The sequence below is a fragment of the Bombus huntii genome, unplaced genomic scaffold, assembly GCF_024542735.1.
Source record: "Bombus huntii isolate Logan2020A unplaced genomic scaffold, iyBomHunt1.1 ctg00000106.1, whole genome shotgun sequence".
NCBI classification, from domain to species: domain Eukaryota; kingdom Metazoa; phylum Arthropoda; class Insecta; order Hymenoptera; family Apidae; genus Bombus; species Bombus huntii.
This window is the reverse complement of record NW_026099359.1, coordinates 67,600-92,664: the sequence shown is the minus strand read 5'-3', so window position 1 is coordinate 92,664 and position 25,065 is coordinate 67,600. Positions and strand designations below refer to the sequence as shown.

The 25,065-nt window shown below is 38.6% G+C and overlaps 4 protein-coding genes and 1 long non-coding RNA gene across 11 annotated transcripts in view; 2 read left to right on the top strand and 3 right to left on the bottom strand.

Moving 5' to 3' along the window:
• LOC126876929 (katanin p60 ATPase-containing subunit A-like 2) overlaps positions 1–15,274 on the bottom strand; it is a 117,417-nt gene extending 102,143 nt beyond the window's left edge. The window contains exon 1 of the mRNA XM_050639795.1: positions 15,233–15,274. The gene's annotated coding sequence lies outside the window, so the exon portion shown is untranslated. The remainder of the gene's footprint in view (positions 1–15,232) is intronic.
• Positions 1–25,065, bottom strand: part of LOC126876932 (omega-amidase NIT2-A-like) — a 142,407-nt gene that overhangs the window by 90,220 nt on the left and 27,122 nt on the right. The window lies entirely within an intron of this gene.
• LOC126876925 (uncharacterized) overlaps positions 1–25,065 on the top strand; it is a 68,799-nt gene that overhangs the window by 41,504 nt on the left and 2,230 nt on the right. The window contains exon 2 of one of the 2 annotated variants that reach the window (XM_050639755.1): positions 24,479–24,530. The exons of the other annotated variant lie outside the window; for it this stretch is intronic. The gene's annotated coding sequence lies outside the window, so the exon portion shown is untranslated. Of the gene's footprint in view, positions 1–24,478; positions 24,531–25,065 lie in introns of those variants that run through there. 2 annotated transcript variants of the gene reach the window in all.
• Positions 2,838–16,557, top strand: LOC126876928 (katanin p60 ATPase-containing subunit A-like 2). 6 transcript variants are annotated; one of them, XM_050639776.1, is made up of 10 exons: positions 2,838–3,042; positions 4,455–5,142; positions 14,036–14,106; positions 14,180–14,236; positions 14,523–14,720; positions 14,810–15,098; positions 15,242–15,443; positions 15,502–15,632; positions 15,828–16,027; positions 16,178–16,557. In XM_050639776.1, exons 2-10 carry the CDS (start codon positions 5,101–5,103, stop codon positions 16,536–16,538), a joined length of 1,551 nt encoding a protein of 516 aa, XP_050495733.1. In that variant the 5' UTR covers positions 2,838–3,042; positions 4,455–5,100; the 3' UTR covers positions 16,539–16,557. The 6 variants fall into 6 exon arrangements, with proteins under 6 accessions (XP_050495733.1, XP_050495734.1, XP_050495735.1 ...); XM_050639777.1 differs by having other exon boundaries at positions 2,838–3,046; XM_050639778.1 differs by lacking the exons at positions 2,838–3,042; positions 4,455–5,142; positions 14,180–14,236 and having other exon boundaries at positions 13,130–14,106; positions 14,531–14,720.
• Positions 16,497–25,065, bottom strand: part of LOC126876934 (uncharacterized) — a 54,916-nt gene continuing 46,347 nt past the window's right edge. Inside the window, exon 2 of the long non-coding RNA XR_007694627.1 lies at positions 16,497–17,503. This is a non-coding gene — a long non-coding RNA (uncharacterized LOC126876934). The remainder of the gene's footprint in view (positions 17,504–25,065) is intronic.

Below are 25,065 nucleotides of genomic sequence, written 5' to 3'. Positions count from 1 at the left end.
AATTGCACTGCTGTAACTCTAATTTTATTAAATTCAAAATGAATCATTCATAAACTGAACCGGAATATAAAATTTTATTCCGCAAAAATCATAAAGTTGAAAGTTAGGAACGAATAACAAATGAATAACCTAGTTTCTTTAAAAGGCACGTGGTTAAGGTACGCCAATCCGCGTAATAACTTTGACACTCCAATTATTATAAAATATGTATCCTTAAGGGATTTTTTTGCGCGAATGCAAAATACTTTTCATACGTGCAACTGAATAAATGGGACGTGATTTTCAATATTTCTTTTTCTAGAATTTATAACAAAGTAACTTTTTCACAAATGTTTTCGCTAACATTTTTACTACGTAAATGTCTTCTTTTGTAATTAATAATTTCAACATTTCTCTGAACTTTCTTCTTTGCGATAAAAAAAATATACAAAGCTTATGACGTGCTTATTTAAAAATATTTATACGGAACAAGACTTTGAATTTGTCAGACCAATCGTCTTAACGAACGAATAAATTAAACGACTCGTAACAAAAAATTATTCCTGTCCATGTGTCTCTTTGTAAAAGTAATTCAAGGCAAGTTAGATGAATCGCTGTGTACCCTATTCGCGTAGCATGTGCTTTAACGACCAGCGTGCAAGCGTTAACGGTGTGCTTTAGTTTCTCTCTGGTTGTGTTAAGTGTTTAAGTAATGAGCATATACTCACTACGGGTGGTTTGCATGAGATCACCTGGCACCACTTCGGCTTCGAATGATAGCAGATGTAGAGACTGCAAACCGCAGGTCCCGGCACAAGCATAAGACCATGTCGAATGGTTTCTCCTTGAAAGTCAGTACAGTTGTCGTCTATAGCATCTGAAGACGATTCTCAGCTTGAATATCTTTGCCATTCGACGGTCGTACGCGCAGTTGCGTTAACCGTTTCAACGCCACTCAGCGTAATCATGCTGTACGCGTAGTGTGGTGAACTGTGTCGCGATGTTTGGTTACGATTGTCAATTCACAACGCGCTCGGTTCCGAACGTAGCTTGTCGCTAGTCATATCAGAGTTTCCTCTCGTAATTACTTTTCTTTCAAATAATCGTAAACCAAATAAAGAAAAAACTAATGTATAAATTACCTCTTGAATTGGAAAACCAATTACAGAACGTCACACAAACAAAAGGTAAAGCACGAATATTTGGCAACCTTTTGACTCTTTAGTGTAACGTTTCTGATATAGCTGATGAAGTGAAGCGTGAACGCGTTGAACGGTATGTTTCGACAAAAAAAAAAAGAGCAATCGAGTTGATCGGCACTTCTCGTAAATAAATAAACGAAGCGCTATTGCGCTTCATGGTACAATCCGATACGGATTTTTAAAACATCCCTGATACTGAAACGGCTAATAACGTTACGAAAACGATCGTGCCAGGAAATTTTTGTTCGGATCCGCAACGGATCCGCATTGCGGCTGCCACGATGCTTCTACGTAGCATTGATGCTTCATCGATGAAGCACGATTGAAATTGGATATTCGATTTCTTACTGGGGAGAGAGTTTTCATATCGTGTTTACTGTTTCACTTCGCAAGTGTGCTTTACAGTATAGGTTAGAACTTGAAATCGAGCTATTTGAGTTAAAGTCGCTTGAAGCTTGAAATGACGTTTAAAGGATATAAGAATAATAGAAGGCTAAAATTCAAAAGTGTATATACGTACATATACATTTCAATAAAAATAGCAGATAATCTCAAGTAAAAAAAGTAGATTCGCGCTAGTAAAATAGTTTCAAAATACTTGTGAAAAGTCAAACGACTTGACTAATTAAAAATGGATGTAAGAGCTTAAAGGACAAAGGCTTAAAGTATAAGAGTATCAATTAAGTAACAAATTCACAGTGACAAAGAGGTTTCCAGTCGATCGAATTCAAATAAATCGGCTAATTTGAACGAAACTTTAGATGCACGAGAAGCGACACTCGTCCTCAAAGACTACGAAAGTTCTACTGGGATGAATGAAAACTTTTGTCTGACCCGGTGTGTATACACAAGATGCGCGAATCTCGAGTACAGCTTGTATTAATTAAAGTAATTGGTTGGTTTGATCAAATTAATCGGTTTAAGCAAATCACTTTGAGTCCAATTACGGGATGTCATCGATGCTACGTTGAAATGGCGAAGACCACCAAGTAATTGATGTCCTCTGTAATTATTTGTTAATCATGCGCGGAATCAGAACGATTCGACCTCGTTCCAAAGCAAATCGTTACTAGAGTAGAGACGGGAATTAATAATTCGTGTCAATTGTTCGATCGTGTTCACAAATTCAAATGCGGTTGAGTGGCGGAAACCATTTATAACACGTCCCATACAGCGTAGATCGCATACACGTCTTAGGATGTATTTTTGGTACTTATATATACTCTATATATATTCTTACTCTATATATACTTATATGTACTCTATATATATTCTCTATCTTAGATATACCATAAAATATTTCGTGAAATCGCGTATTCGTGTCTAATGTCAGGGATTCTCTTTCCATAAGTCTGCGTTTTCTATATTATCTTTCTTCCTTATCAGTAGGCATTCTCACAATTTGTGATTAATACTGCTCGTACAGGAATGTTAGGTTTTTGACGTTGTAAAATTTCACGTGAAATAATAATGCCTATATATTGACTAATTTATCAATTAATTAAATCCGTGTATATCAAGTTTTCTATAATTTAGTACTTTCGTGTAACTACAGAAATTTGATGCAATATAAAACTTGATTAAAACAGCGATTCATTAGGAAACGAGAATAATGATGCAAATATTTTTTGTAGCCATTATATAGGGTTTCGATCGCATAATTAATCAGTATCTACTTACCAGTCTTTAACGGAAGGACAAAAAGAAGAGCAGACGGCACACAGACCGCAATCATGATCATTTTCAAGTAGAATCTCAAACTGCCGTACATCTTCGAAAACTTCGTTAGTCGTAAGGGATCAAAGGATGATGTCCGCGCTGCGGAAAATAGACGAGAAGCGGCTATTTCAACAACCACCGTGTAGGTACTGCACTAGCCAGAAGTATCTGCGACAGAAATCAGAATACACTCGTTTTCGCATGGTTGGATCAATCTCGCGTGGGACTAACCTGATTGAACCTAACGCGGGATAATTGCTCAACCCACGACTTTAACCAGCCCGCTTGATTTTCTGTAAATGCTTGAAATTGACGCTTGGATTCTTTCCAGATTAACTAGCTTTGCCCCTCCCTCCCTTTATCTATTTTCTTAGATCGACTTAGACTGCCACAACATATTATCTTTCTTCTTTTCTTTTCTTTTCTTTCCTTTCGATCTTTTAAAGCCCTAAATCGCTGGCTATTTTGTATACTATATATTTTGTACACTCAATTACTCTGTAAGTCATAAGTACATATGTTTTACAACGTTATTTGTCATATTTCAGTTAAACCCCAGAAAAGCCAGAAATATATTTGCAGCGTGTTTTAACGCGTCCCTGGCAAAGATCTCAAAAACGAGTTGCGGCACAATTTAAAGCGACAAATAGCACCGCGTATCTCGTTGTGGTAACACACTGTTCGCCAGCTTTTTAAAAGCGCTCTCCGTCTGCTTTTTCCTCTCTTCCCTGTCTCTTCGTTTTTCCTTAACAAGCGAAACCATTTTCGCGAGGACGAGAGTACGGAAATGACGTACTGGCAATTTTGTTTTGTGATAATACAAGCAGCTCGGTTTCAGTGAATTAAACTTGACCCCAAGCTTCTACTTATCTACCTTCCTTTCCTTTATTTTCCCTTCTATGTCGGTTTTGCGGTTTTCCACATTTCCATCACAATAAACCATGTTTTTTCTCGATTTTACATGTTAGCCAATGATTCACGACAAAAGCGTCGACTGTAAAAATATTTGTAGTTGCAATAGCAACAAGTATGTTTTCTCAAATAGAAAATATTGGGAGCGTACACGCTGGCAAAACAATTCATGAATAGCTCGTCCTCTGCTTGTTATTTGTTTCGATACTGTTAGCAAACAAATTCATGAAACATACTGGTATAGCGTAAAATGAACATAAAAGTTTTGCGTACACTTGAGAGCTGAACTTTGGTTGTATACGTATATTACACATATACGCACACAGTTATGTATATGTATATATGTATAGAAAATTCCTTAGAACTTTGAGCTTAATAACATATTAAAATCATTAACATTAAGGAGGTGAACTTTACTTACCAATTACCAAAGTTTCTTCCGCCAAATAATACATAAAAATTGAAAAAGATAATGTAACTAGTTTTAACTTTTTTTTGTGTTATAATTTGAATCACTCGATTTATCCGACTGAGGATGGTCGATCGCAATCTCAATGTATACGTATTCTCATCGCATGAAATAGATCACATGAGGGATTTTCAAAAGTCGATGGAATATTAATCGCGATTAATTATTTGTAGGTGTATTCTGTGCGGCTAAAGCAGTCACCTAATGAATTATTGAGTACCAGGAATGTTAGCGGTAAACAGGATTGCGGCTATGAATGATTCTCTAATGTCTATATTAGAGATGAATTTGATAATTTATCCTCATAATATGCAATCCGCTTTTAAGTGGAAATCATAATTAACAATTTCTGTTTGATTAAATATGAAGAGCAGATAAATCGATACGCTTAAATCAATATTAGAATTTCTTAACATTTTTATCAAATATTTTAGCACTGTAAAAGCGTCGTAGTAGAGAAATATTAGGTTGTTTCAAAAGTTTCTTTCGTTTTATAAGAAAGTAATAGATGTACAACATTTTTCGTTTTATATTATTTTATTGAATTACGTGTGATCCACCTTTTTCCAATTTAATGTAAAATAATATAGAATAACATAAAACAAAATATGTTGTGCATCTGTCATTTCTTTTTAAAACGAAAGAAACTTGGGACAACCTAATAGGAATTTACTTTTATTATCCATTATAAAAATGGATTGTTAATCCTCTAGGAGATACGAACAATATAATTGCAATTAATAAGGAATAAGCTAGCATAACTTAAACCAGCTTTTGCAGAAAGCTATTAGCTAAAGATGTTTATTAAACAATGACAACATGAATTTTCTTAAGTACCCCATTTGGTACTTAATCTACTTCGTAAGTACTGTGTGTCCTAGCCTTTAAAGGATGCAATTTTAACCAGAATGTTTCACATTACTTACCCGTATTATTTCCTTGTAATATAATTTATATTTACATTATCTACGTTACGTTACATTCTACGCGTTAATGTAATGTGATTTTTATTTCTAATCGAAGTTATTCAAAATTTGTAGTATCTCAATAAAAAATTAACAGCCTGCAAAAACTTCACAGAAGCATTAGTATCTTCGAAACTATTGAATTCAAATGGCTAATATTCCTTAACAATATGCACTCGACGACGTTTATCGAGAGAAGTATGTGGCGTAATAGTTAAACTTTCAATTCATATACATATATCGTTTATGAAAAAGTAGTCATTCTGCTTTTGTGATCTGTGACACACTATAAATTCTCATAAGCTAACCAACGCGTAATCTTCTGTAACGTATTAATATAATATAGTGTAATATCGAAAAATAAGGATAGAAATTTTTTTTTTCGATTACTTACAATTTATTAATATTAAATTGAATATACAAATATAAATTGGACAGAGAACGATATTTAACGGAAACTAAATGCAATACTCGTATCTATATCAAATAACTTTACAGTTATTTGACCACTCTCGTCACAACGAATCTAACACACACACACTCTCTCTCTCTAACAACTCTATCAATTCTCACGACTCTACTCTTCGACGACTCAAAACCTCTAACGACTCTACTCTTCGACGACTCAATTAGCTCTGATTCTCGCAACACGCACACTTTTCGATTCGCCTTGGATAGCGAAACCGTCCTTCTTCTAACGTTGTCTATTGTTTCCCTCATACCTATGTAAGAACTACCAACTACGTGCCTTTAGTCACGTAGGCACTCTTAAATGTAAACGAACCACAGAAACACGACGTACACGGTTTTTTTCTATTTTCAGCCGATCTCCAATCAAAGTTATTCTACGATATTACACTCGGCCTTTCCTGACAATCACATCTGCCCTCAGATGTGCTCATCATCGCTGCTCGCACTTACATCACTATCGTCGGCATTCCACCACTTCATGTGATCGGCTGCCGTGGAAGTTGTACGTGGCCCTTCGTGCTCCCCCTCTCGCTGCACTATGTATCGGTCATTTCGTAGGACTTTTATCACCCGATACGGTCCAAGAAACTTTGGATGCAGCTTTAGCCCGGGACCCTTCTGCATCCTCTCGATTGCCACTAGATCTCCCGTCCTGTACGCTGTCGCCTTCTTGCGTCTCCTGTTATACGCCCGCTTGTTTCGGATTTGGATCTCCTCAATCCGTCTCTTTGCGGCTGCACGCAGCTGATCTCGTTCCTCTTGGAACACCGCGGCCTGTTCGTCCTCGATTAGCTGACTGATCTGTGGGTCGTCCCGCAGCCTCATTCGTGTTCCGAACAACAACTGGAACGGGGCAGCGTTCGTACTTACATTGGGAGCTGCATTTAAATACCTCTGCGCTGTCTCCAGGTGTTTGAACCACTTGTCCGGCGTTGGTGCAGATAGCTTCGTCAGCAGTGGGATAAGCGTCCGGTTCACTCTTTCCACTTGTCCGTTCGCCCGCGGGATCCCAGTTGTAGTCCGAACGTGCTGTATGCCTTCCTCTCTGCAGTAGTCTTCGAAGGCGCCGGCCGTAAATGCTGTTCCGCGATCGGAAATGATTCTCCTCGGGTTCCCAAAATTCACAGACTGCTTCCTCAAGCGACTAATGACCTCGGCAGAACCCGTCGACTTGGTGGGATACAACCATACAAACTTTGTGAACGCGTCCACCACCACAAAGATATGTCGGTAACTTTTTTTTGTAGAAGGTAATGGCCCAAGGTGATCGACGTGGTAGGTGTCGAGCGGTAATTCCCCCTTGTCGATGGTATTTAGTAACCCCTCCTGTTTTCCCTGCTTTCTCTCTGCAAGGATACAGTCGATGCAACTCTGCACTACCTTTTCTACTTTTTCGCGCATTCCTCTGAACCAATAATCCCTCCTTATTTATTATTCTACGATATTACAATAGGTATGTATATCTCGACTTTGAGCAACCAATTGGTGCTAAATAAGCTTTAGTACATACTTCTTACACGTAACAAAAGACCAGTTAACATCTCTGCTCTTAAAAGAAAAACGAAAGAAGCTCTGAAAAGCTGCAGAGTTCAGGTCGAATAACACCAGCTCAGATAAATGACCCTCTAACTTACCTTTGTCCTCATCGACGTCAGTGATTTTAAAGCTAGTTATAAAGTGCACTTCTCAGCCAGCGTCCACGGCAGTCAATATTATTTAACGGGTCTTAATGCGATGTAAAAAGGGAAAAAGGAGGAAAGAAGGAGCAGGGAAGCAAAGAGAAGAAACGAATTTTTCATTTTCTCGAAACTGGATCAAGTTTCAGGTTGCTCGCCAAAGAGTCTGTAGCTAACGAGACAAGATTAGACAAACCGCGCTTTAAAATTGCCACAGAACTATAATAATCCTCGAAATCAATACGATTCGTCGATCCATCGCCTGATTAAAAAATGAGATAGGATGAAGCTCACTAGTCGGCCTTTGAACTTTCAATAGCGCTTACGGCTCGTATACTCTAGTTTGAATGCTACAATGTAAGCCAAGTCAGCTGTAACTAGCGTTCGCGTGATTGTCGCTATCTATTATTCACGCGTTACACGTTCGCCAGACAAACGCGTCTACCGGTTGACATTGTTTTCTGTCCTGAGTTTCAAAGCAATTATGTTGCTTCGTGTAATCAAATCTCGCCAAACTAACGATAAGTTCTTGTTTGATCTTACACAGTTATTAAAACTATACAAGTTAAACCAATCTAGCCTAAACAAGTAATGTCGTTATATATTCTTTTTTAAATCTATATATTGTTTAATAAATCGTGGCTAGGATATAGTAGCTGACAAGAATATTCGGACAAATATATTTGTAGAAACATTTTAGGAGTGTATTATGCATAGTGGCACTATTTAATACTGTACTGTGACTATCATGGTCGTGTTGGTATTATTCGAAACTAATCTGAAAATCTCTATGGAATTTGTAAGATATTTAGTACGAGTACTGTGCATTACTGATATGTACACAACCGAGACGAGATAACGAAGGTACTGCTCTCCATCGTTCATCGCTACGCGTTGCTAATAGCAACGTATAATGCATATATATCTCGCAAAGACCATAAAAGTACCCAATGGAACCACGTTTAATATTTTATAATAATGTCCCATTACAGTTTCGTCATTTTCAATTAATTAAACACGACCCTCTCTTTAAAAATTAGAAGATAAAATACGTAATACAAATCTACTCGAAATCTTTTAAACCTTACGGACGACTACTTATGGTCTTTAAAAGCAGCAGGGATTAGCAGAATATTAACTGCGGATTTTTCTTGGACCGCAGCATGCAATATGAAATATGGTTATTAAAATGTACACTGAAAATCTCATATCCATAAGATACTCGTGCTTGTAGAATCTTGAAAATGAATTCTTAACCCAAATAGTCGACCGCGATACTCGAGAAATTTTGTGAAGCTGACGTCAATACCAATATGTACCGTCGTTGTGCTATTATTTCGTGATAAGCCGTATTGATTGCACTTCCATTTCACGGAATTAATTTTTCCACACAAAAAGTGATAACGATAATCGAAAAAAGAAAAATATACTACCACTTTTCGTATCAGCATACACAAGCGCACTCGATTTTACACGAGTATACAATTTGCAAATTCGACGGAACGATCGGATTTAATTATTTTTTCGATATTTCAGGCATCAAGTTTTATTTACACATCGAACGTTGAAATACGGCGAAATAGAAAATGTACAAACCACTCTGGACATTAATTAACTTTAAACGTTATTGATTAATTAAAGAAAACAACCATTGTGTTGATTTTTACATTTTGAAAAATTGTTATCCACTTTTGCTTTGTTTAAAAATTGAAAAAAAATACGTTTATTGTAAGTCACGAGTATCTCTTTTATTTATTTAAACTTTAGATCAAATATTACAATTTATAAATATATCATTTATTTAGATATACTTGTAATATCTGTTTTATAAGTTTGTACAACCATTTATCTATTTATCTATTTTATTTGCACATAATCTTTATAGACTGATTTTGTAAAGAATAAAAAATTGTGATTCTATTTAAAAACGATCGTGTCAGACTCAAGTGATAAGCGATATATATTTCAGCGATATATATATATATTCAGATTTCACCATCACATAAACGGTGCTATTGGAAACGTTTCACAATAGACGTCTTATAAGCGCCTGCGATGTCCGTCATATGTAAAGCTATACCACTGAATCACGGCCGCCATTTAGTGATTAAGGTCGATCACTTAGAGTTGTTAATCCGACATAATGGCGAGCAATACATCGAAGACATTATTGGAAACACAGTTACAGTTTAATTTCATTGAGCTTATTTGCAAATAAATGTGTACAATGTATTTTAGAGGTTTTAAATATTATTGCTGACTAAACTTCGCATCTGCGCATCATCTTTCTTTAACTTTTTTTGCATTTTCTTATCGACGCATGAAGACGAAATGCGTAAATTTTATTATTTATTTAAACATTACTATATTGTGCTCAAAGTAGCGGAATATCGTTCTATTATCAATATATGAAGAACTAAAAGAATTAAAAAAGAATTAAAAAAATATGTAGTTCAATCAATACTTCGTGTATTTTTCTATCTCCACAAGACAATATCCGGACCAGTTACGCTTACAGTATCAACAAAGATTTGTCCAGCCATACGGAATAAGTCGTACTCAGTAGTATTAACCGCACGAACTCCAGAAACACTTTTGAAGTAAGTTTCGAACCAATAAATCCCCGAACTAAGAACTGTCATATTTCGTCTCTATTTATCGAATATTGTGAGAAAATGCAAAAAAATGAAGTTAAATAGAAAAAGTACTTGGAAATTTAAAAGAAAAAATCTCGAAAAATCTCTTAATACTTTTTACTGTCGTCTTGAGACGCACCATATGTTAAGCTTCTTCGTAGTTACAACTTTTACCGCAGATGTAACGAACTGACAAATGCTTCGAATGGCGCGCGCGCGTCAACGCCTACACTTAAATTTTAAATAAATGTTTTTAAATAAATGTTTAAAATAATACATTAAATGTATCAACTTTCTTGCGCAATTTCATTTAATTTCTTACGATATGGAGGGTTTAATTACGTTTAAGATATCTATTTGAATCTTTTAAATTCGAAGTTTTTTAAAAAATTACCTTAAACTTTATAAAATTAAATCGTTTTTCCACTTTGTTGTATCATAAAATAGTTACTTAAATTCAAACCTTACCGTCGTCTTGAAATATTCTATATTTTCCTCGTCTTAAAAAATCTCCCTACAGAAAGAATAAAGAAGAATAAAATCCCATACGTTAAATTTCGCGTGATTGATGGAATACATAACGATAACGAGAACTAACTAGCGACAACAAGCAACCATTAGCAAGGACAACTGGCGACTATAACCGTCGTCTCTATGATGTATGGCGACTAAGGAGAACAGCCAGCAACTACGGATTACATGTAACAACCAACTGCCCCACTTCTAAAAGGCAACTAACTTGCAAACCCTTTGATGGTTTCTGTAGCGTGATATACCCCTTGAACGTGGTTAAAGAATGTGGTCGCCGCTGGACGGCGGTTTGCCAGCAGAGCGATCTCGCCAATTCAAAGCTTGACATTACAAACTACCGAGAATCATTAGGCTCGTTATCGAGCATCTAGCTTTCAGAAGGTGCTTTATCATATGATATGACTTCACGATATTTTTGTAGCAAGAAGAATGGCCAACCTCTAACAAAACAAATTTTTACTAAGTGCTGCATGCGAGCTGCAGGCCGGCCTACTAGGGAAATTTGACGAATGAATAATCTAAAATATATACGAATATATTCGTTATATCATAAAATGCCCGCATTATGTTCTCTAACACCATAGAGGAAACTAAATTTATATATTAAAAAATTGGAATACCTGTTATAAGAGAGTTAATTAAATTCTAACCTATCGATGACTCCATAAAAACCTTTATTTCCTAAAAATGTATATCTTCCAAATTCTCCTTAGAAAGTATCATAGAGAAAATATGAAACCTGAAAAGTACATCACGCTGATGCCTCGATCAACCCTCGTGCTTCGCAGTCCATGTGTCCGAGCGATGAATTCCCTCCAAACAAGGAAAAACCAAAGGGAGGTCTTCTTCGAAGGACGTGAGAGGGTAAGGGAAGCAACGGGAACGATGATCACGCGATATACTGGCGGCGTACGTATAGAACGGCTGTTGCGAGAGAGTTCGCAAGAAACAAGAAGAAAAAAGGAATCGTAGGCCGACGCGACTATACGCTGTCAACGGACAGTGACTGAGCCTAACTGAAACGAACTCTGTCGCAGTATGAGCACAGGCTACGTTCGCGGGTCGATCGAACACGTTCTGCGCCTTTCCTCGGCACCAGCGTCAGAACCACCCTCGACGAGCGCAACGCACTGGTGCACCTGCAATATTAACCACTGGTCTTTCCTTTTTCGCGCGATATTATATCAGCACCTATGATACCATTTCAAAGACCGCAATCAAAACATTAAATACCGCGTTAAAGCCATACAATAATTCGCAATATTCATTCGTAAACGTTATTGTATATGTGCTTAATTAATCGTTATTATGTTTCGAATGATTTACTACCTCATATTCCATAAGCAGATATATGGTTCATTTTCACCTCAAGTACGATATAATTTGTAACAAATATTTATAATTCACAATGTAAAATATTTATAATTCATTGGAAATATTTTTCTATCACGGTATAGTGGTCAAATTTCACATAAATCACAAACATATGGTAGTCAGAAGCTATACTCACGACATGACAAATCATGATGATGTCATGAAAAATGGCGTCCGTCCATATATATTCAAACGCAACGAACAAGTTCGAACTTTTCGAGAATAAACGATTTGTTCGATAACATCTGTCGCGAGCTTCTCTTCATTTAACGATAACAATTGACAACTAAAGCTCGAGAGGCTCGTAAGGATGAACAGTGACGAGTATCTAGAAGCTATGTACTCACCTGGGCAAGGAGACTCCAACACCAAGGACGTTGGAAATTTCGAGAAGCGAAGATGGAAACTGAAGTAGCACGTCAGGTCAACTCTGGCAAAAACTGCTAAAGAAAGAAAAATCCAACTAATTTGTTTCCAACAATAAAATGAAATTAATTTGTTTCACAAATTATTAACTGGATATTATTCAAAAATTATTCAAAATTCGCTTGATTGATTCACGGCCCGGGACACTTGGGTCATACCATTTTGGTAATGGACGAAAATGGCAGAAGGAAGAACGACCGTTTTTTTCATATTTCTCTTTCCCCGGGAAACGAAAGAATGCCCGAGCACCTTGTTTCATTTCTTCTCGACATCAATTTCAATCTTTTTAAACGAAATATAATCTGAACGATGAAAAGTTCATTCAAATAATGCTCCGCGCCAGACACTCACGAAAATTAAGAAGAAACACGGAAAATTCGCGAATAAAACGGATTTCTTTGTCCCAGTGAGATAATAAACCTCGTTCACGTATTGGTTTTTAAAATCAATATATCCACCAATGTGCACTCGTTTAACAAGGGTGATGGAACGTGCCAAAAATCTCTCAAGAGGGTCTTGGGAACGGAAGAGTCGAAAATGTCACAATTATGAATGAAAAATTCGAATAGTTGCTGATTTTACAGTCGAAACCGATAAAGAACTCCAGATATTCCCCCAATTAATTTACAATAAATTCGCGAAAATGATCGATTGCTGACGTCATTGTATTCTAGAAAGATTGTAAAACGATAAGAATTTATTGAAAAAACTTATATTCGATGATAACACTTCTAATAAGAGTACTAAGAGGAGCGATTCTGTACTCACCTTCCTGCCTCGAAGTACCGAACGCAATTAACCGTCCGCCCAGGATGGAACCGTTCGGAACTTTTGTAAGTCACTGCACGGCCGCTGCTTATGGTGGAAATGTAATAGATATAAGTACAGAGCGCGTGAGCGAACTAAAAACGCGATAGAGAAGTAGAGAGAGGATGTTCCGTCCTTGTCTAATGACGCGCACTTGTACAGGAAATATGTAACAGCGGTATACGAGCAGCGTCAGTGTCCACTAGTGTGCATGCCTGATTAAACAAGAACAGGAAGTATCTATACATGGTGTTCTCTTTCTATTTCCATGTTGCATCCATCTTACTATACAGTACACACACTCAGCTATTCTATCATTATATTTGTGCGTTGCTTATGTGTGAACCAAACATTTCCATGACAACAAATCGTTTGTCTCTTGTTTGATGCTCGGTTTTCAACGGAGTTAAAAGAATTTTTTAAGAGAAACGTAATGGACGGGTTGTTTTTAAAGTAATAAACGGAAATTCTCGTATCCATTGAGAAACGATAGGCGATTTGAAAGTATCACTATGAACGGTGATTTATCGATGCAAGGTAGTATGAATAAGATATTTTATAATCTGCGAAAAAAGGTAAGGAATATTCTAGATTTTAGATTTTAGAATTTCCACGTCACAGACGAGTGTGTTTTGTTATTTGATTTGTAATATTGCTGCAGTTCTCTTAATAGCTGTTCGTTTCATGCGATACTCGCACATAGTATCTATGACTTTTGCTTCTAACAATTTTTATAATTAGGCTGTATCAAATATTTTTAACGTTCGTGTTTCATGAAAAATCATGTGTAACTCGTTGAATTCGCAAATGTAACAAAAAATTACATGAAAAACCTTATATTATTGTAATGAAAAAATAATTATATTAGGAGGAGAGTCGTATTTCGGAAAGTCATCGGAACATATTATACCTTGTATGTGATTATTTGGAACACAATGGGTGAGTATATTATAATTAAAATATATTCCTAGTTCCAATTCTTTTGAATAGTGTCAGTGACCAATCGAAATAGAAATCAGTGGACATCATGGAGAGAGAAGGCGAAACCAAATTTGAAAATTCGACATCGGTAATTCAGTAGTTAAGAATAACTCAATCGATAATGTAGATTAACTAGTTATAAACAAATATATGAAGTATAAATTCAAATTATTCTTATCCATCTAAAAATTGGAAATTAAAAAGCAGAAGACAAGAAATTATCTTCGAGGATTTATATAGTAAATACATTCTTTTGCCTGTCTTACCTAGAGATAAAACAGTTGTTTGATGGTTATCTTATAGTGTTCAGTCATTGCGAAAAATATTTTTAATTAGTTAAAAACTATAATTAATTAAAAGCTACATTTTTTTAGGTATATAGACGTTAGCGATGTATTATTCCGGGAAGCTCGTCTATCTCCCGAACATCGGGTTTGCGACAACATCGATTTGGAAATTATCGTTGCAGAGTATGAAAATTATTACAAGATGAAATTTCAAAAATATCCCATATTGTGTAAGAAAATAACTGGAAGGGAAATGACGAGGGAAGTGACAAATGCAAGCAAAACGTAAGAATTTAAATTATTTAACGATATTAAACGGTATTCAACGTATTCAACGTATCGTATTCAACGTATCGTATTACAATATGATCCAGTGTTTGTAGAAGTATTGAGACAAAAGCCAAATCTGTTAGTAAACAAGCGAGAAGTGAGCCTGTGAAAGAGACGAATCTACAGCAGAAGATAACTGATGACAATACGAATCATATTAATCTCGCAATGACAGTGACGTCAATATTCCCCAATGAGAGTGATGGACGTTCATCAGAAGAGCTATTTAACGTCCCAATGGAACAATCCATGCAATCGAAGATATTGAAATGCATTGAAAAGTTTTATTCAGATAATCCGGAATTACGAAAGATTGCTGAGGACATCTCATGCGTAAGTTATTTTCGATTAATATACGTATCGTAAAGCTTTTAAACGATAAAATTCCCGTCGATAAACCGTCCAACGTATATCGACGATGACGTGATTTCAGTAACGCTTCAAATATCAAATTACGTAACACTTACTTAATATAGAGAAGACGCCATTTTATCTTTGTATCGTCACAGGAGATCATAGTAAACAAATTAAATGTACATTGGGATGACGTTATAGGCCTAGAGGAATGTAAAACCGCTGTTAAGGAGGCCGTTGTGTATCCCCTTAAGTATCATATCTTTTTTGATGGCCCGTTTTCCCCCTGGAAAGGTATTTTGCTGTACGGCCCACCTGGTACAGGTAAGATACTCGTATTCTTTTCATTTCTGTACATGTTTACAAGAAATATACAAAACAGGGAAAACGAAGTTAGCGAAGGCAGTCGCGACAGAATGCCATTGCACCTTTTTTAACATAACTGCCAGCTCATTGGTCAGCAAATGGAGAGGCGATTCCGAGAAGTATATACGTGTAAGTTGCTTTGTCTATGTAAGTTTCTTTGTTCCTTTGTCTATGAAGGAGAGATTCTAGGTATAAAAAGATTTGATTTTATTTTTCGTCATTTATATATAAATAGAATAGTTGTTTGGAAAACGAAATGATATCATATTCGTGATGAGGCAATGAATTTAAGGAATTTCGAATATAATATTTAATGAATAATACATTTGTTAAACTGAACAGGTTTTATTTGAACTTGCCTATAGTCATTCGCCTACAATTATTTTTATCGACGAGATTGACTGGATCGCCACAAATAAAGGAGACTGTATATTGTCTGAACCTGCAAAGAGATTCAGATCAGAACTTCTTTCTAGATTGGATGGATTAGTGTCTAATGAGAATTCTAATGTAGTTCTTCTGGCTACAACTAATTCCCCTTGGTACGTATATCACGTTATTTCAATGTTTTCTAAGTAGAAAATATCGTAATATTTCTCCAAATTCCAAATATGTTATTGTGTTGTTTGAAGTATTCCTTCATTATTATTAGTATAATAGAACGATAATATTTATTGTAAATATGTTATTAGGGGCATTGATGCAGCTTTACTCAGGCGTCTCGAAAAGCAAATATACGTATCATTACCCAATGAAGTTGCTCGACTTGGTATATTCAAATTATACCTTAGCAACCACTTATTAGAAAATACAGATATTGTAAACCACATAGTAAAATGTACTGAAAGATATTCTTGTGCAGATATAAAATTGCTTTGTAAGCAAGCGTGGCTACCAGAAATAAGCCCGATATGGAGGAGACTTGAAAAGAAAGAAACACCTGTTACCACTTTGAAATATGAATTAAAAAGTTATGAAATATTAGCAAAATTGTTACAAAAAATGTCACCTACAGTTATGCAAATAGATAAATATGATACGTGGAACAAATAAATACGCAATCGTAAGGACAGATATTGAAAAATATAAATAAATGGATTATCGTTCGAGAAATCATTCGCATGTGTGTGCATGTGTGTGCGCGCATGTGTGTGCGCGCATGTGTGTGCGCGCATGTGTGTCATGTGTGTCATGTGTGTGCGTGTGTGTGCGCGCACGCGCTATAGGCTAAGTTTAAAATGTTCGGTTGTATTATATCCTTGTATTATATATGTCGGAGATGAAAGGAAAACCGGAGCCTTCCCTTTGCAATTTTGAGGAAGCCTTCTAATGCTTTAGCCTAGATTTTATCATAACTGTAATTAAGCAATTGTCATTTGTAATTGTTTGATATTTGTGAAAGCGAAAGTGGGTTCGAGGTGACAACTGGTCGCCGAACGTAGTCACGGTCACGGGATAAACGTTTTGCCTGACGAAGGTGTGGATCGGTTGTATTGTTCTCCCTAGAAATCACATAGAATTGTACTTTAGAGATGTCGATATAATGGGACACACGTTGTATTAGGAATCAATCTCCAGACAGAAACTGCCTAGTAACGGCGTTTGAATCTTTCTCGATGTTTCCAAAGAGTATACAACAAACTTTTGACAGAAATTGCCTAGCAATAACGATTGGAACCTTCTCGATGTTTCCAGCGAGCATATAACAAACAAATGCAGTAGTATAGCGAAAAAGATTTTCATCAGATATTCATTCGTGTGATCGCCTTGGAAAGTGATACATCGAGCAATTTACCGGTGCCTCAGCAATTGTATTTTGTGTTTAAAATTATTCTACACATAGTAAAGAGTTATCCGGTTGACCGTGGATTCGTTTGAACCCCGGAACATTGTTAATAGCGTTAATTAAATTCATTATTCGTGAAACCTATTGTTACGCCGCCTAAAACATCTGCACGCCAGCCCGCGCGACCGGACAACAACCGGCCTGCGTAACGTCACTTCGACCCTCAATAAACCTAAGGACCCACCATAACTTTCACTTCCCTGTATTGTTTCGCCATGTGTCTTCAATCCGTTTGTCTTGAAGAATTTCTAAAGCTTAAAAATATTCTCGAAACACAGTCGGTTTAGAGAGGTCCTTGGGTTTATTAGTCGCACTTAAAACACGGAGAAAGCCGGGTATGCACCCATTAGGAAAATCCGAATAGCCCTGTAATAAAACAAGCTAGGTTTTTCTCACGCACACAGTCATCTATTCACCACGATGGTAGGAGACTCCCTACTCATCCCTTCGAGCAGTAGTGCAGGTCATGACCAATCGACACCGCGGTTCGTTACCCTCACTTTTCCTAACGAAAGTGGGACCAACGAATCCGCGTTCTTTAGGCACAGGGGCACACCCACACCGAACTTTTCTTCCGTATTAAAAAAAAGAGCGACAGACAGTCTAAAAACTAACGCCTAACGCGGCAGTCTACACATAGCGCGAGAGTCGCATACTTCACGCAAATCTTTTGTCGGTTCTCGGTGTTGTCGAACATACATCTTCTCTCCTAAAAATATCATAGTGCTAAGTCCATTAATACATTAATTTCCATTATAAGAGCCCTGCTCTAGCGTACATATCTACCGCATCTTCGTGCGACAAGTTGTTAATTATTTATTTCTCTACGTCAGTGTAATCTAAGTGTTGGAAATATATAATTTATAATTCTGTGAATCACAGTGTTATACAAACTCAATCACCCCTTATTATCTCAACGGAAATCAGGGGATCGATCAATTCGTGGTGTCGATTGTTATAATCGTAACGAGGATTTACGACCCCCGTTGACGTCTCTCCTCGCGATTACGTCTCCCCGCAATTGGTCGAAATTTACAAGGTCCTTCGAGCCGGATTTCGTGCCGCCAAAAAGTGCACTGACCAGTGACTATACAGTGTCGCGTGAAATCCAAGTTCCAACCACTTAGCCAACTGATCAAGGGAACCGCCATCGGAGAGAAGCACCTCCGTCGCTCAGCATCTACACGAGCCCACGCCGCATCGTAACGATTATCAACCGAATCCCAGATCAACGTCCATTCGATCAAGGTAAGATCGTTCATATTATTAAAATCAAATATGGCCCAAGCTGAACCAATCAGCACGTTACGGCGGAGACGAGGCGCCCTAGCCCGTCGACTTGCAACCATAAGGCGCGAACTCGATGAATACGAAGCGCCTGGGAAGGCAAACAGAATCTTCCTAACATCTTGCCGCAGCTCGTTCGATGAGCTTTGGAGGAGGATACTCGAAGTTCAAGAAGAGTTAGATGTGTTAGATGAGGGGGAAGATGCGCGTGTAGATTCGTTATCGCAAGAGTATCGGGAGCTTGACATGCGGTTCCTAGGTCTCTTTGAGCAAATATCAGCAACAACCCCGTCGACTACAAAAATAGGTGAGACATGCCGGAAACCAGAGCCGACCACCGTTCCAGAGGTCCGCGTGCCCCAATTCGACGGTGCTCATCTATAACTGGACGGGCCGCACAGAGTATCCAGTCATTAGAACTCACAGAGGCCAACTATTCCATCGCGCTTGACACACTGAAGGACAAGTTCAATTGCCCCCTCCAAATCTGCATGCGCCATTGGAATTTGATGCGCAACTATCCGGAAATCAAAAAGGAAACTCCAGAAGCCCTAGAGGATTTGTTGGAAACCATCAGCGTAAATCTAAAGGCGCTCGAACACCTAAAAGAGCCCGTCACATCAAACATAGCGATGATCGAATTGATCGCGTCGAAGTTGCCCTCGTCCAGCCTGCGTAAATGGCAACGCACACTGCCCCGCCAAAAGGTGCCATCCTATCAGCATCTGATAGACTTTCTCAAAACACGGGCGAACGGGACTCAATTCCTCTCTAAAGAGAAGGAATCAAAAGGGTCAACCCACAAACACCACAGTCAGCGAACAACCATACCGCATGGGCGAACCCTTGCTACAACCAGCAGAACGGTGGTGTGTCCGACCTGCAACGGACCTCACGAGATCAGACACTGCAAAATCTTCAAGGCCAAATCAGCGACCAAACGTTTTCAGATCGTGAAGAAGGCATCGTTGTGTATAAATTGCCTAGGCACAGGACATTCGCCGACACAGTGTACATCGGGTTCGTGTCGTGTCTGCGGTCACCGACACCATACTTATCTACACCGCGAACAAACCCAGGTAGACTCACGGTCGTCGGACAGTCGCTCATCGAGCGGTCGGTCGTCGGGCAGTCGCGCATCGAGCGGTCGGTCGTCGGGCAGTCGTTCATCACACAAGCGAGCCTCCACCGAACAATCACCATCGGGATCATCGAAGTCGCGGTCGTCCCACAAGTCGAGGCGAACATCCGACACTTCACGGAAGCATACATCTTCGGCTCCAAGAGGCACGAAAGAGCATGCCTCGTACGAGTCACGCTCAGCCCGGATCCAGAACACCACCCCAACCTCCTCGTCCAAGTACCAACCGGGGCAAAACTGACTATCCGAGACTACGACAGCAAGGGGGATCGGACTAACAAACACATCTGCCCACACCCCTCTGCATCATGATCTGTTGGCCACAGCACAGATCAAGGTTTTGAACAAACAGGCACAACCAATCCGAGTCCGAGCCTTACTCGACACTGGGTCGAGCATGAACTTCATGACCGACAAGCTCGCGAATTCCCTCGGTATAAAGCAAAGGAGATGTGCGATCCAGATCGGAGCCCTCGACAATTTGAGCACCACGGCAAAACGATTCACCACGGCCACAATCACGTCGACGGACGGCAAGTATAAGAAAACATTGAGATTTCTTGTTATCCCGGCCATATCGACCTTCATACCAAGCGAGCCCATCGACCCCTCGAGTCTGGGATTACCCAGAAATATTCAACTAGCCGATCCACAATTCCATTGCCCAGACCCGATCGATGTCTTACTTAGTACCGGATCAACATTTGCGTCGCTGTGCATCGGGCAGGTCAATCTGGCGCAACGAGGCGAACCTGAACTACGTCTACAAAAAACACGATTCGGCTGGGTAATCGGGGGGAGTCCCACGTCCCAAACCGCGATAAATACGTTCCACGCAACCACAACGGCTCTGCAAGAGGACCTCGCACGGTTTTGGGAGATCGGCGAGGGACCGGCCACTACTCATCTTTCGGAATCTGAACGATTATGTGAAGAACATTTCCGAAACCATGTCCGACGAACCAAGGAAGGCAGATACATCGTTGCATTACCATTCAACGAAAAGCTTTCCTCACTAGGGTCATCGAAGGCCACTGCAATGAGCAGGCTCGCCTCTCTTCATCGCCGATTCCAACGCGACAAACAATATGAAACCGCGTAATGTGCTGTGATTCAAGAATATTTAGACTTGGGTCACATGACGAAGATCAACACGGATCACGCCACCGACCACGGATATTATTTACCACATCACGGCGTGATCAAGGAATCGAGCGACACCACCAAGCTACGGGTTGTGTTCGACGGCTCAGCTTCAAGTACCACGGGAATGTCTCTAAACGACGCCCTTCATACGGGTCCGAAATTACAAGAAGACCCGAGAAACATCCTATTGAGATTCCGGTCATTTCAATATGTCCTTACCGGCGACATCGAGAAAATGTACCGTCAATTCATCCTACGTCCAGAAGATCGTCCTTATCAAAAGATTCTGTGGCGTGCCGACAACGGAGAGATCGAAACTTACCGACTCAACACCGTAACGTTCGGTCTATCCGCAGCCCCGTATCTGGCCATCCGATGTCTCAAACAGTTGGCAGAAGACGAGGGACCTCGATTTCCGAGAGCAGCGCAGATCCTACGGCGAGACTTCTATGTCGACGATGCGTTGACCGGAGCCGATACGAAGGACGAAGCCCTATCAGTCAGGAATGATCTCACGAAATTACTTAAGCTAGCCGGTCTAAATATCCGCAAATGGGCATCAAACGATCGGGATCTGCTGCGAGGGCTACCTGAGGAAGACACCAACCAGAAATTACATCTCGGTGAGTCATCCACGTTAAAAACACTCGGCGTCTTTTGGGATTCAGCCGACGATACCATACTATATTCGGTCAAGACGAACAGTGACACTTCCCGAATCACAAAGCGATCAATCAGCTCAGTCATCGCACAAATCTATGATCCACTAGGATTGCTCGCGCCGGTAATCGTTCGAGCAAAAATGATTTTGCAACAAGTCTGGACTTGGACAAGTCTGAAGGTTTATTAATTACAAGAAAGTTTGTAAAAGACTGAAGTTTTACGTAAAAAGTACAAATATTCTTTCAACAAAATTAGTCAAATCACATCATTATTTATACATATTGTATATAAATAAAATATGCGGATATATTACTTTACCCTAGAATTAAAATTCAATAATATTGAAGAATCTTATTTATTCAGATTTTGTACATTATCGCTTCTAACCTCGGATAATAGAACAACAAATTAAATATTTTTAAACAAAAAAACTTTGTTCCTTTGTTTGATTTCCCTTGCTCGCGTTTCTTAACTACTTAGATATAAAATACTTACGTTTTCGAAAATTCATACTTCACAAGCTACTAAACGCTTTATCTGTTCAGAATAATTTATTGTTTTCTTAACTAGGTACATACCAAATACATCTATTAAGTTGGTACTTCTCATAATTACCAGTACATAAAGCTAAAACACTTTTGTACTATGCTTGTTATACATGGATCTAACAAATAATTTAACTTGTGCATTGTCGTTTGTATATTTTGTTACGTGTAAAATATTCTATTTCTACACTACTTACAAGTTCGATAAAGTGTACATTACACATCGTGAAATTTACATATTTTCACTTGGTTACCCTGCCCAATTCGAATATAATTCAGAACGTATGTGCTATATTTATATATTCTGCATTTGTTTTGTATATTATGTACATTGATCTGATCTTTGTAAACGCGAGTTTTACGATATTAATGAGAAATTTGCCAATTTAATGGAAGTTGTTAATTTTTTCTGGCACGTTTCACGTTAGCAGACATGTTTCTTAAGTTACAGTCGAAAAGTGTTTTTATGTAAAAGAATAGGAATGATCAAGTTATTTTAAGATGACAAGATATTTCACGTCTTCTATTTAAATATAGCGTTAAATTTTAATTCCGTCAATTCGTATATACTCATACATCGAATTTCCTTTTCTCATGTCATTTCTTTTCTTTCATTTCACATTTAATTACAAAGATAAAGTGTAAGTACGTTCCTCATAAAATTAATATCAACTGTCGCAAAATATACAAAAGTAAACTAAGAAGAGAGGTACATATTATTACACAAACTGTCGTTCATATTGCATATGTACATATTGTTTATTCGACCAATCGCGGGGAGACGTAGTCGTTAGAAGAGACGTCAACGGGGGTCGTAAATCCCCGTTACGATTATAACAATCGACACCACGAATTGATCGATCCCCTGATTTCCGTTGAGATAATAGGGGTGATTGAGGTTGTATAACACTGTGATTCACAGAATTATAAATTATATATTTCCAACACTTAGGTTACACTGATGAGCATAGATAGATAGATAATCACTTATTGCACGAAGATAAGATATATATGTACGTTAGAGCAGGGCTCTTATAATTAGATTTAGTGTATTAGTGGACGTAGCACTATAAGATATTTAGGAGAGGAAATGTATGCTCGACAATACCGAGACCGACTTTCGCGTTATGCTTAGACTGCCCCGATGGGCATTAGCGGTATACTTAGTAGTTGACTTTTCCAACGATGTAGAAGAAGTGAAGTTGAGTGACGATGCTGTGTCGGAGGAAAGCTAATGATGGGTGTGTCTAGCGCACGGGACCATCGGATTTGTTGGTGCCGATGTTAGTTAAGAGAGTGAGGGAAATAGGCTTAATGTTAATTGGTTAAACGAAGGGTCTTATCCGCCCTCGAGGGAAAGTGGTTAGTGGGAGGAAAGTTGCAGCGTACGTGAGAAAAACTAACTTTCCCTTGTCCCTCCGTGGTAGACATAGTCTTTAGAAATTCTTCGGAAACAGATGTTTGTTTGGTTTGAAGGACCTTAGCAGGCAAGTGACTCGGGTTTATGACGGGTGCTTAAGGCTATTGAGGGTACGCCGTACGGAAGAGCGGACATCTGATGTCCGTCTGGCCCGCGGTGTGTGACCTGGGCCAGGCAGAGAGTCGCCCGGCGTAACACATATGCAGTATAAAAACAATACTTTTTAGTTTTTAATCTCTTGTTTAAATATTCCTAATATCTAAATTTGTATCGGTCATTGATTCGATATAACTGCGTTTATTGGAAGTAATTAAGCTATAGCCTGCGCACAAGAGAAGAAGGAACAAACACGTATAGTATACACGCTTAAATAACAAAATTAAGTCAGTTTACGTTCAATGTGAACTTGATCAAAGTTCCAGTCTCGAATTATAGAGTTTCTTACTATCAGTTTACAAAATTCGATATTACGATTATGTACCGTATTTGAAAAACATAAAATGCTTTGTTCAATTTTAAATAAAACTAATATTTACCAAAGCGAATACGAAAAAAATGTTATCATCAAACTCAATTTTCAATTATCAAACTTAATCCAGCACAAATACAAATGTTATTCGTGCTTTTTTACTTTTACTACTTTTCAACTCTCTATAGTTCGAGATTTGAGTTCCGCTAACTTTCTTTCTACTGCGCATGCGCAACAGGAAAACTGGAATTACACGTAATAGTAAAAAATTCGAAAATCTTATCCTTTCGTGGCAGCGAAAGTAACCTAGGACTAGAGGTTCCATAACATTAATAATAATAAGGCAATAATATTAATATTAATGTAGTATCGTGGACGAAAGGCCTAAGAAATATCGGGCGAACTATGAACAATGTCGCGAGAGCCGAGGCGTCGTCGGGCCCATCAATGTGTCATCGGTCTTTTCAAGTGCATAGTTTCGTGGAAAAGACCTACGTGACCCTGGCCACGAGCGCCTGCAGAACACGTGTGCGGTGTGCCTAGGAAAAAGACAACAGAATGCGGCAACGACCAGAGAGTTAGTCGAAAAGCAGAGTGCGAGTCGAGGAGCCGAGTGCGAGCTGAGCGGAGACAGAGGTTGCGAGTGGCGTTGCCGAGAGAGTGTGGATTGCGCTGTTTTCTGTACGTTTGGCGTGAATAGTTCAGGTTGAACAACAATCGTCTTTTTCAGTCTGATTAACATCTCTATTGTCCACTCTTTGTAAACACATTATATCACGATATTACATATTTTTGGGGGCTCAGCCGGGATTGGACAAGACAGAAAACGAAACGGTTTAACAGAGCTATTCGAGCTAGTTGTGAATTTACCGGTGCGCGGTGCAGTAAAAGACGATATCGTCGACGGTTTAAGTTTGTGTAGTGTGAAAAATGGCAAACGTCGGGGACGAGCGATTGTCGGGTGAAGAGGGTTCGACGATGGAGGAGCTGAGGAGTAAGCTCGCGCGAATGAACCTCCCTATATCGGGTGCGAGGTCAGTGCTGATTGCAAGGCTGAATCGGG

Coding starts and splice junctions, on each gene's coding strand:
- LOC126876928 (XM_050639776.1), top strand. CDS start 5,101: ATGAATTTTCTTAAGTACCCCATTTGGTACTTAATCTACTTC. Junction 14,107..14,179: donor GATTATTTGGAACACAATGG/GTGAGTATATTA, acceptor CAATCGAAATAG/AAATCAGTGGACATCATGGA. Junction 14,237..14,522: donor AATTTGAAAATTCGACATCG/GTAATTCAGTAG, acceptor ACATTTTTTTAG/GTATATAGACGTTAGCGATG.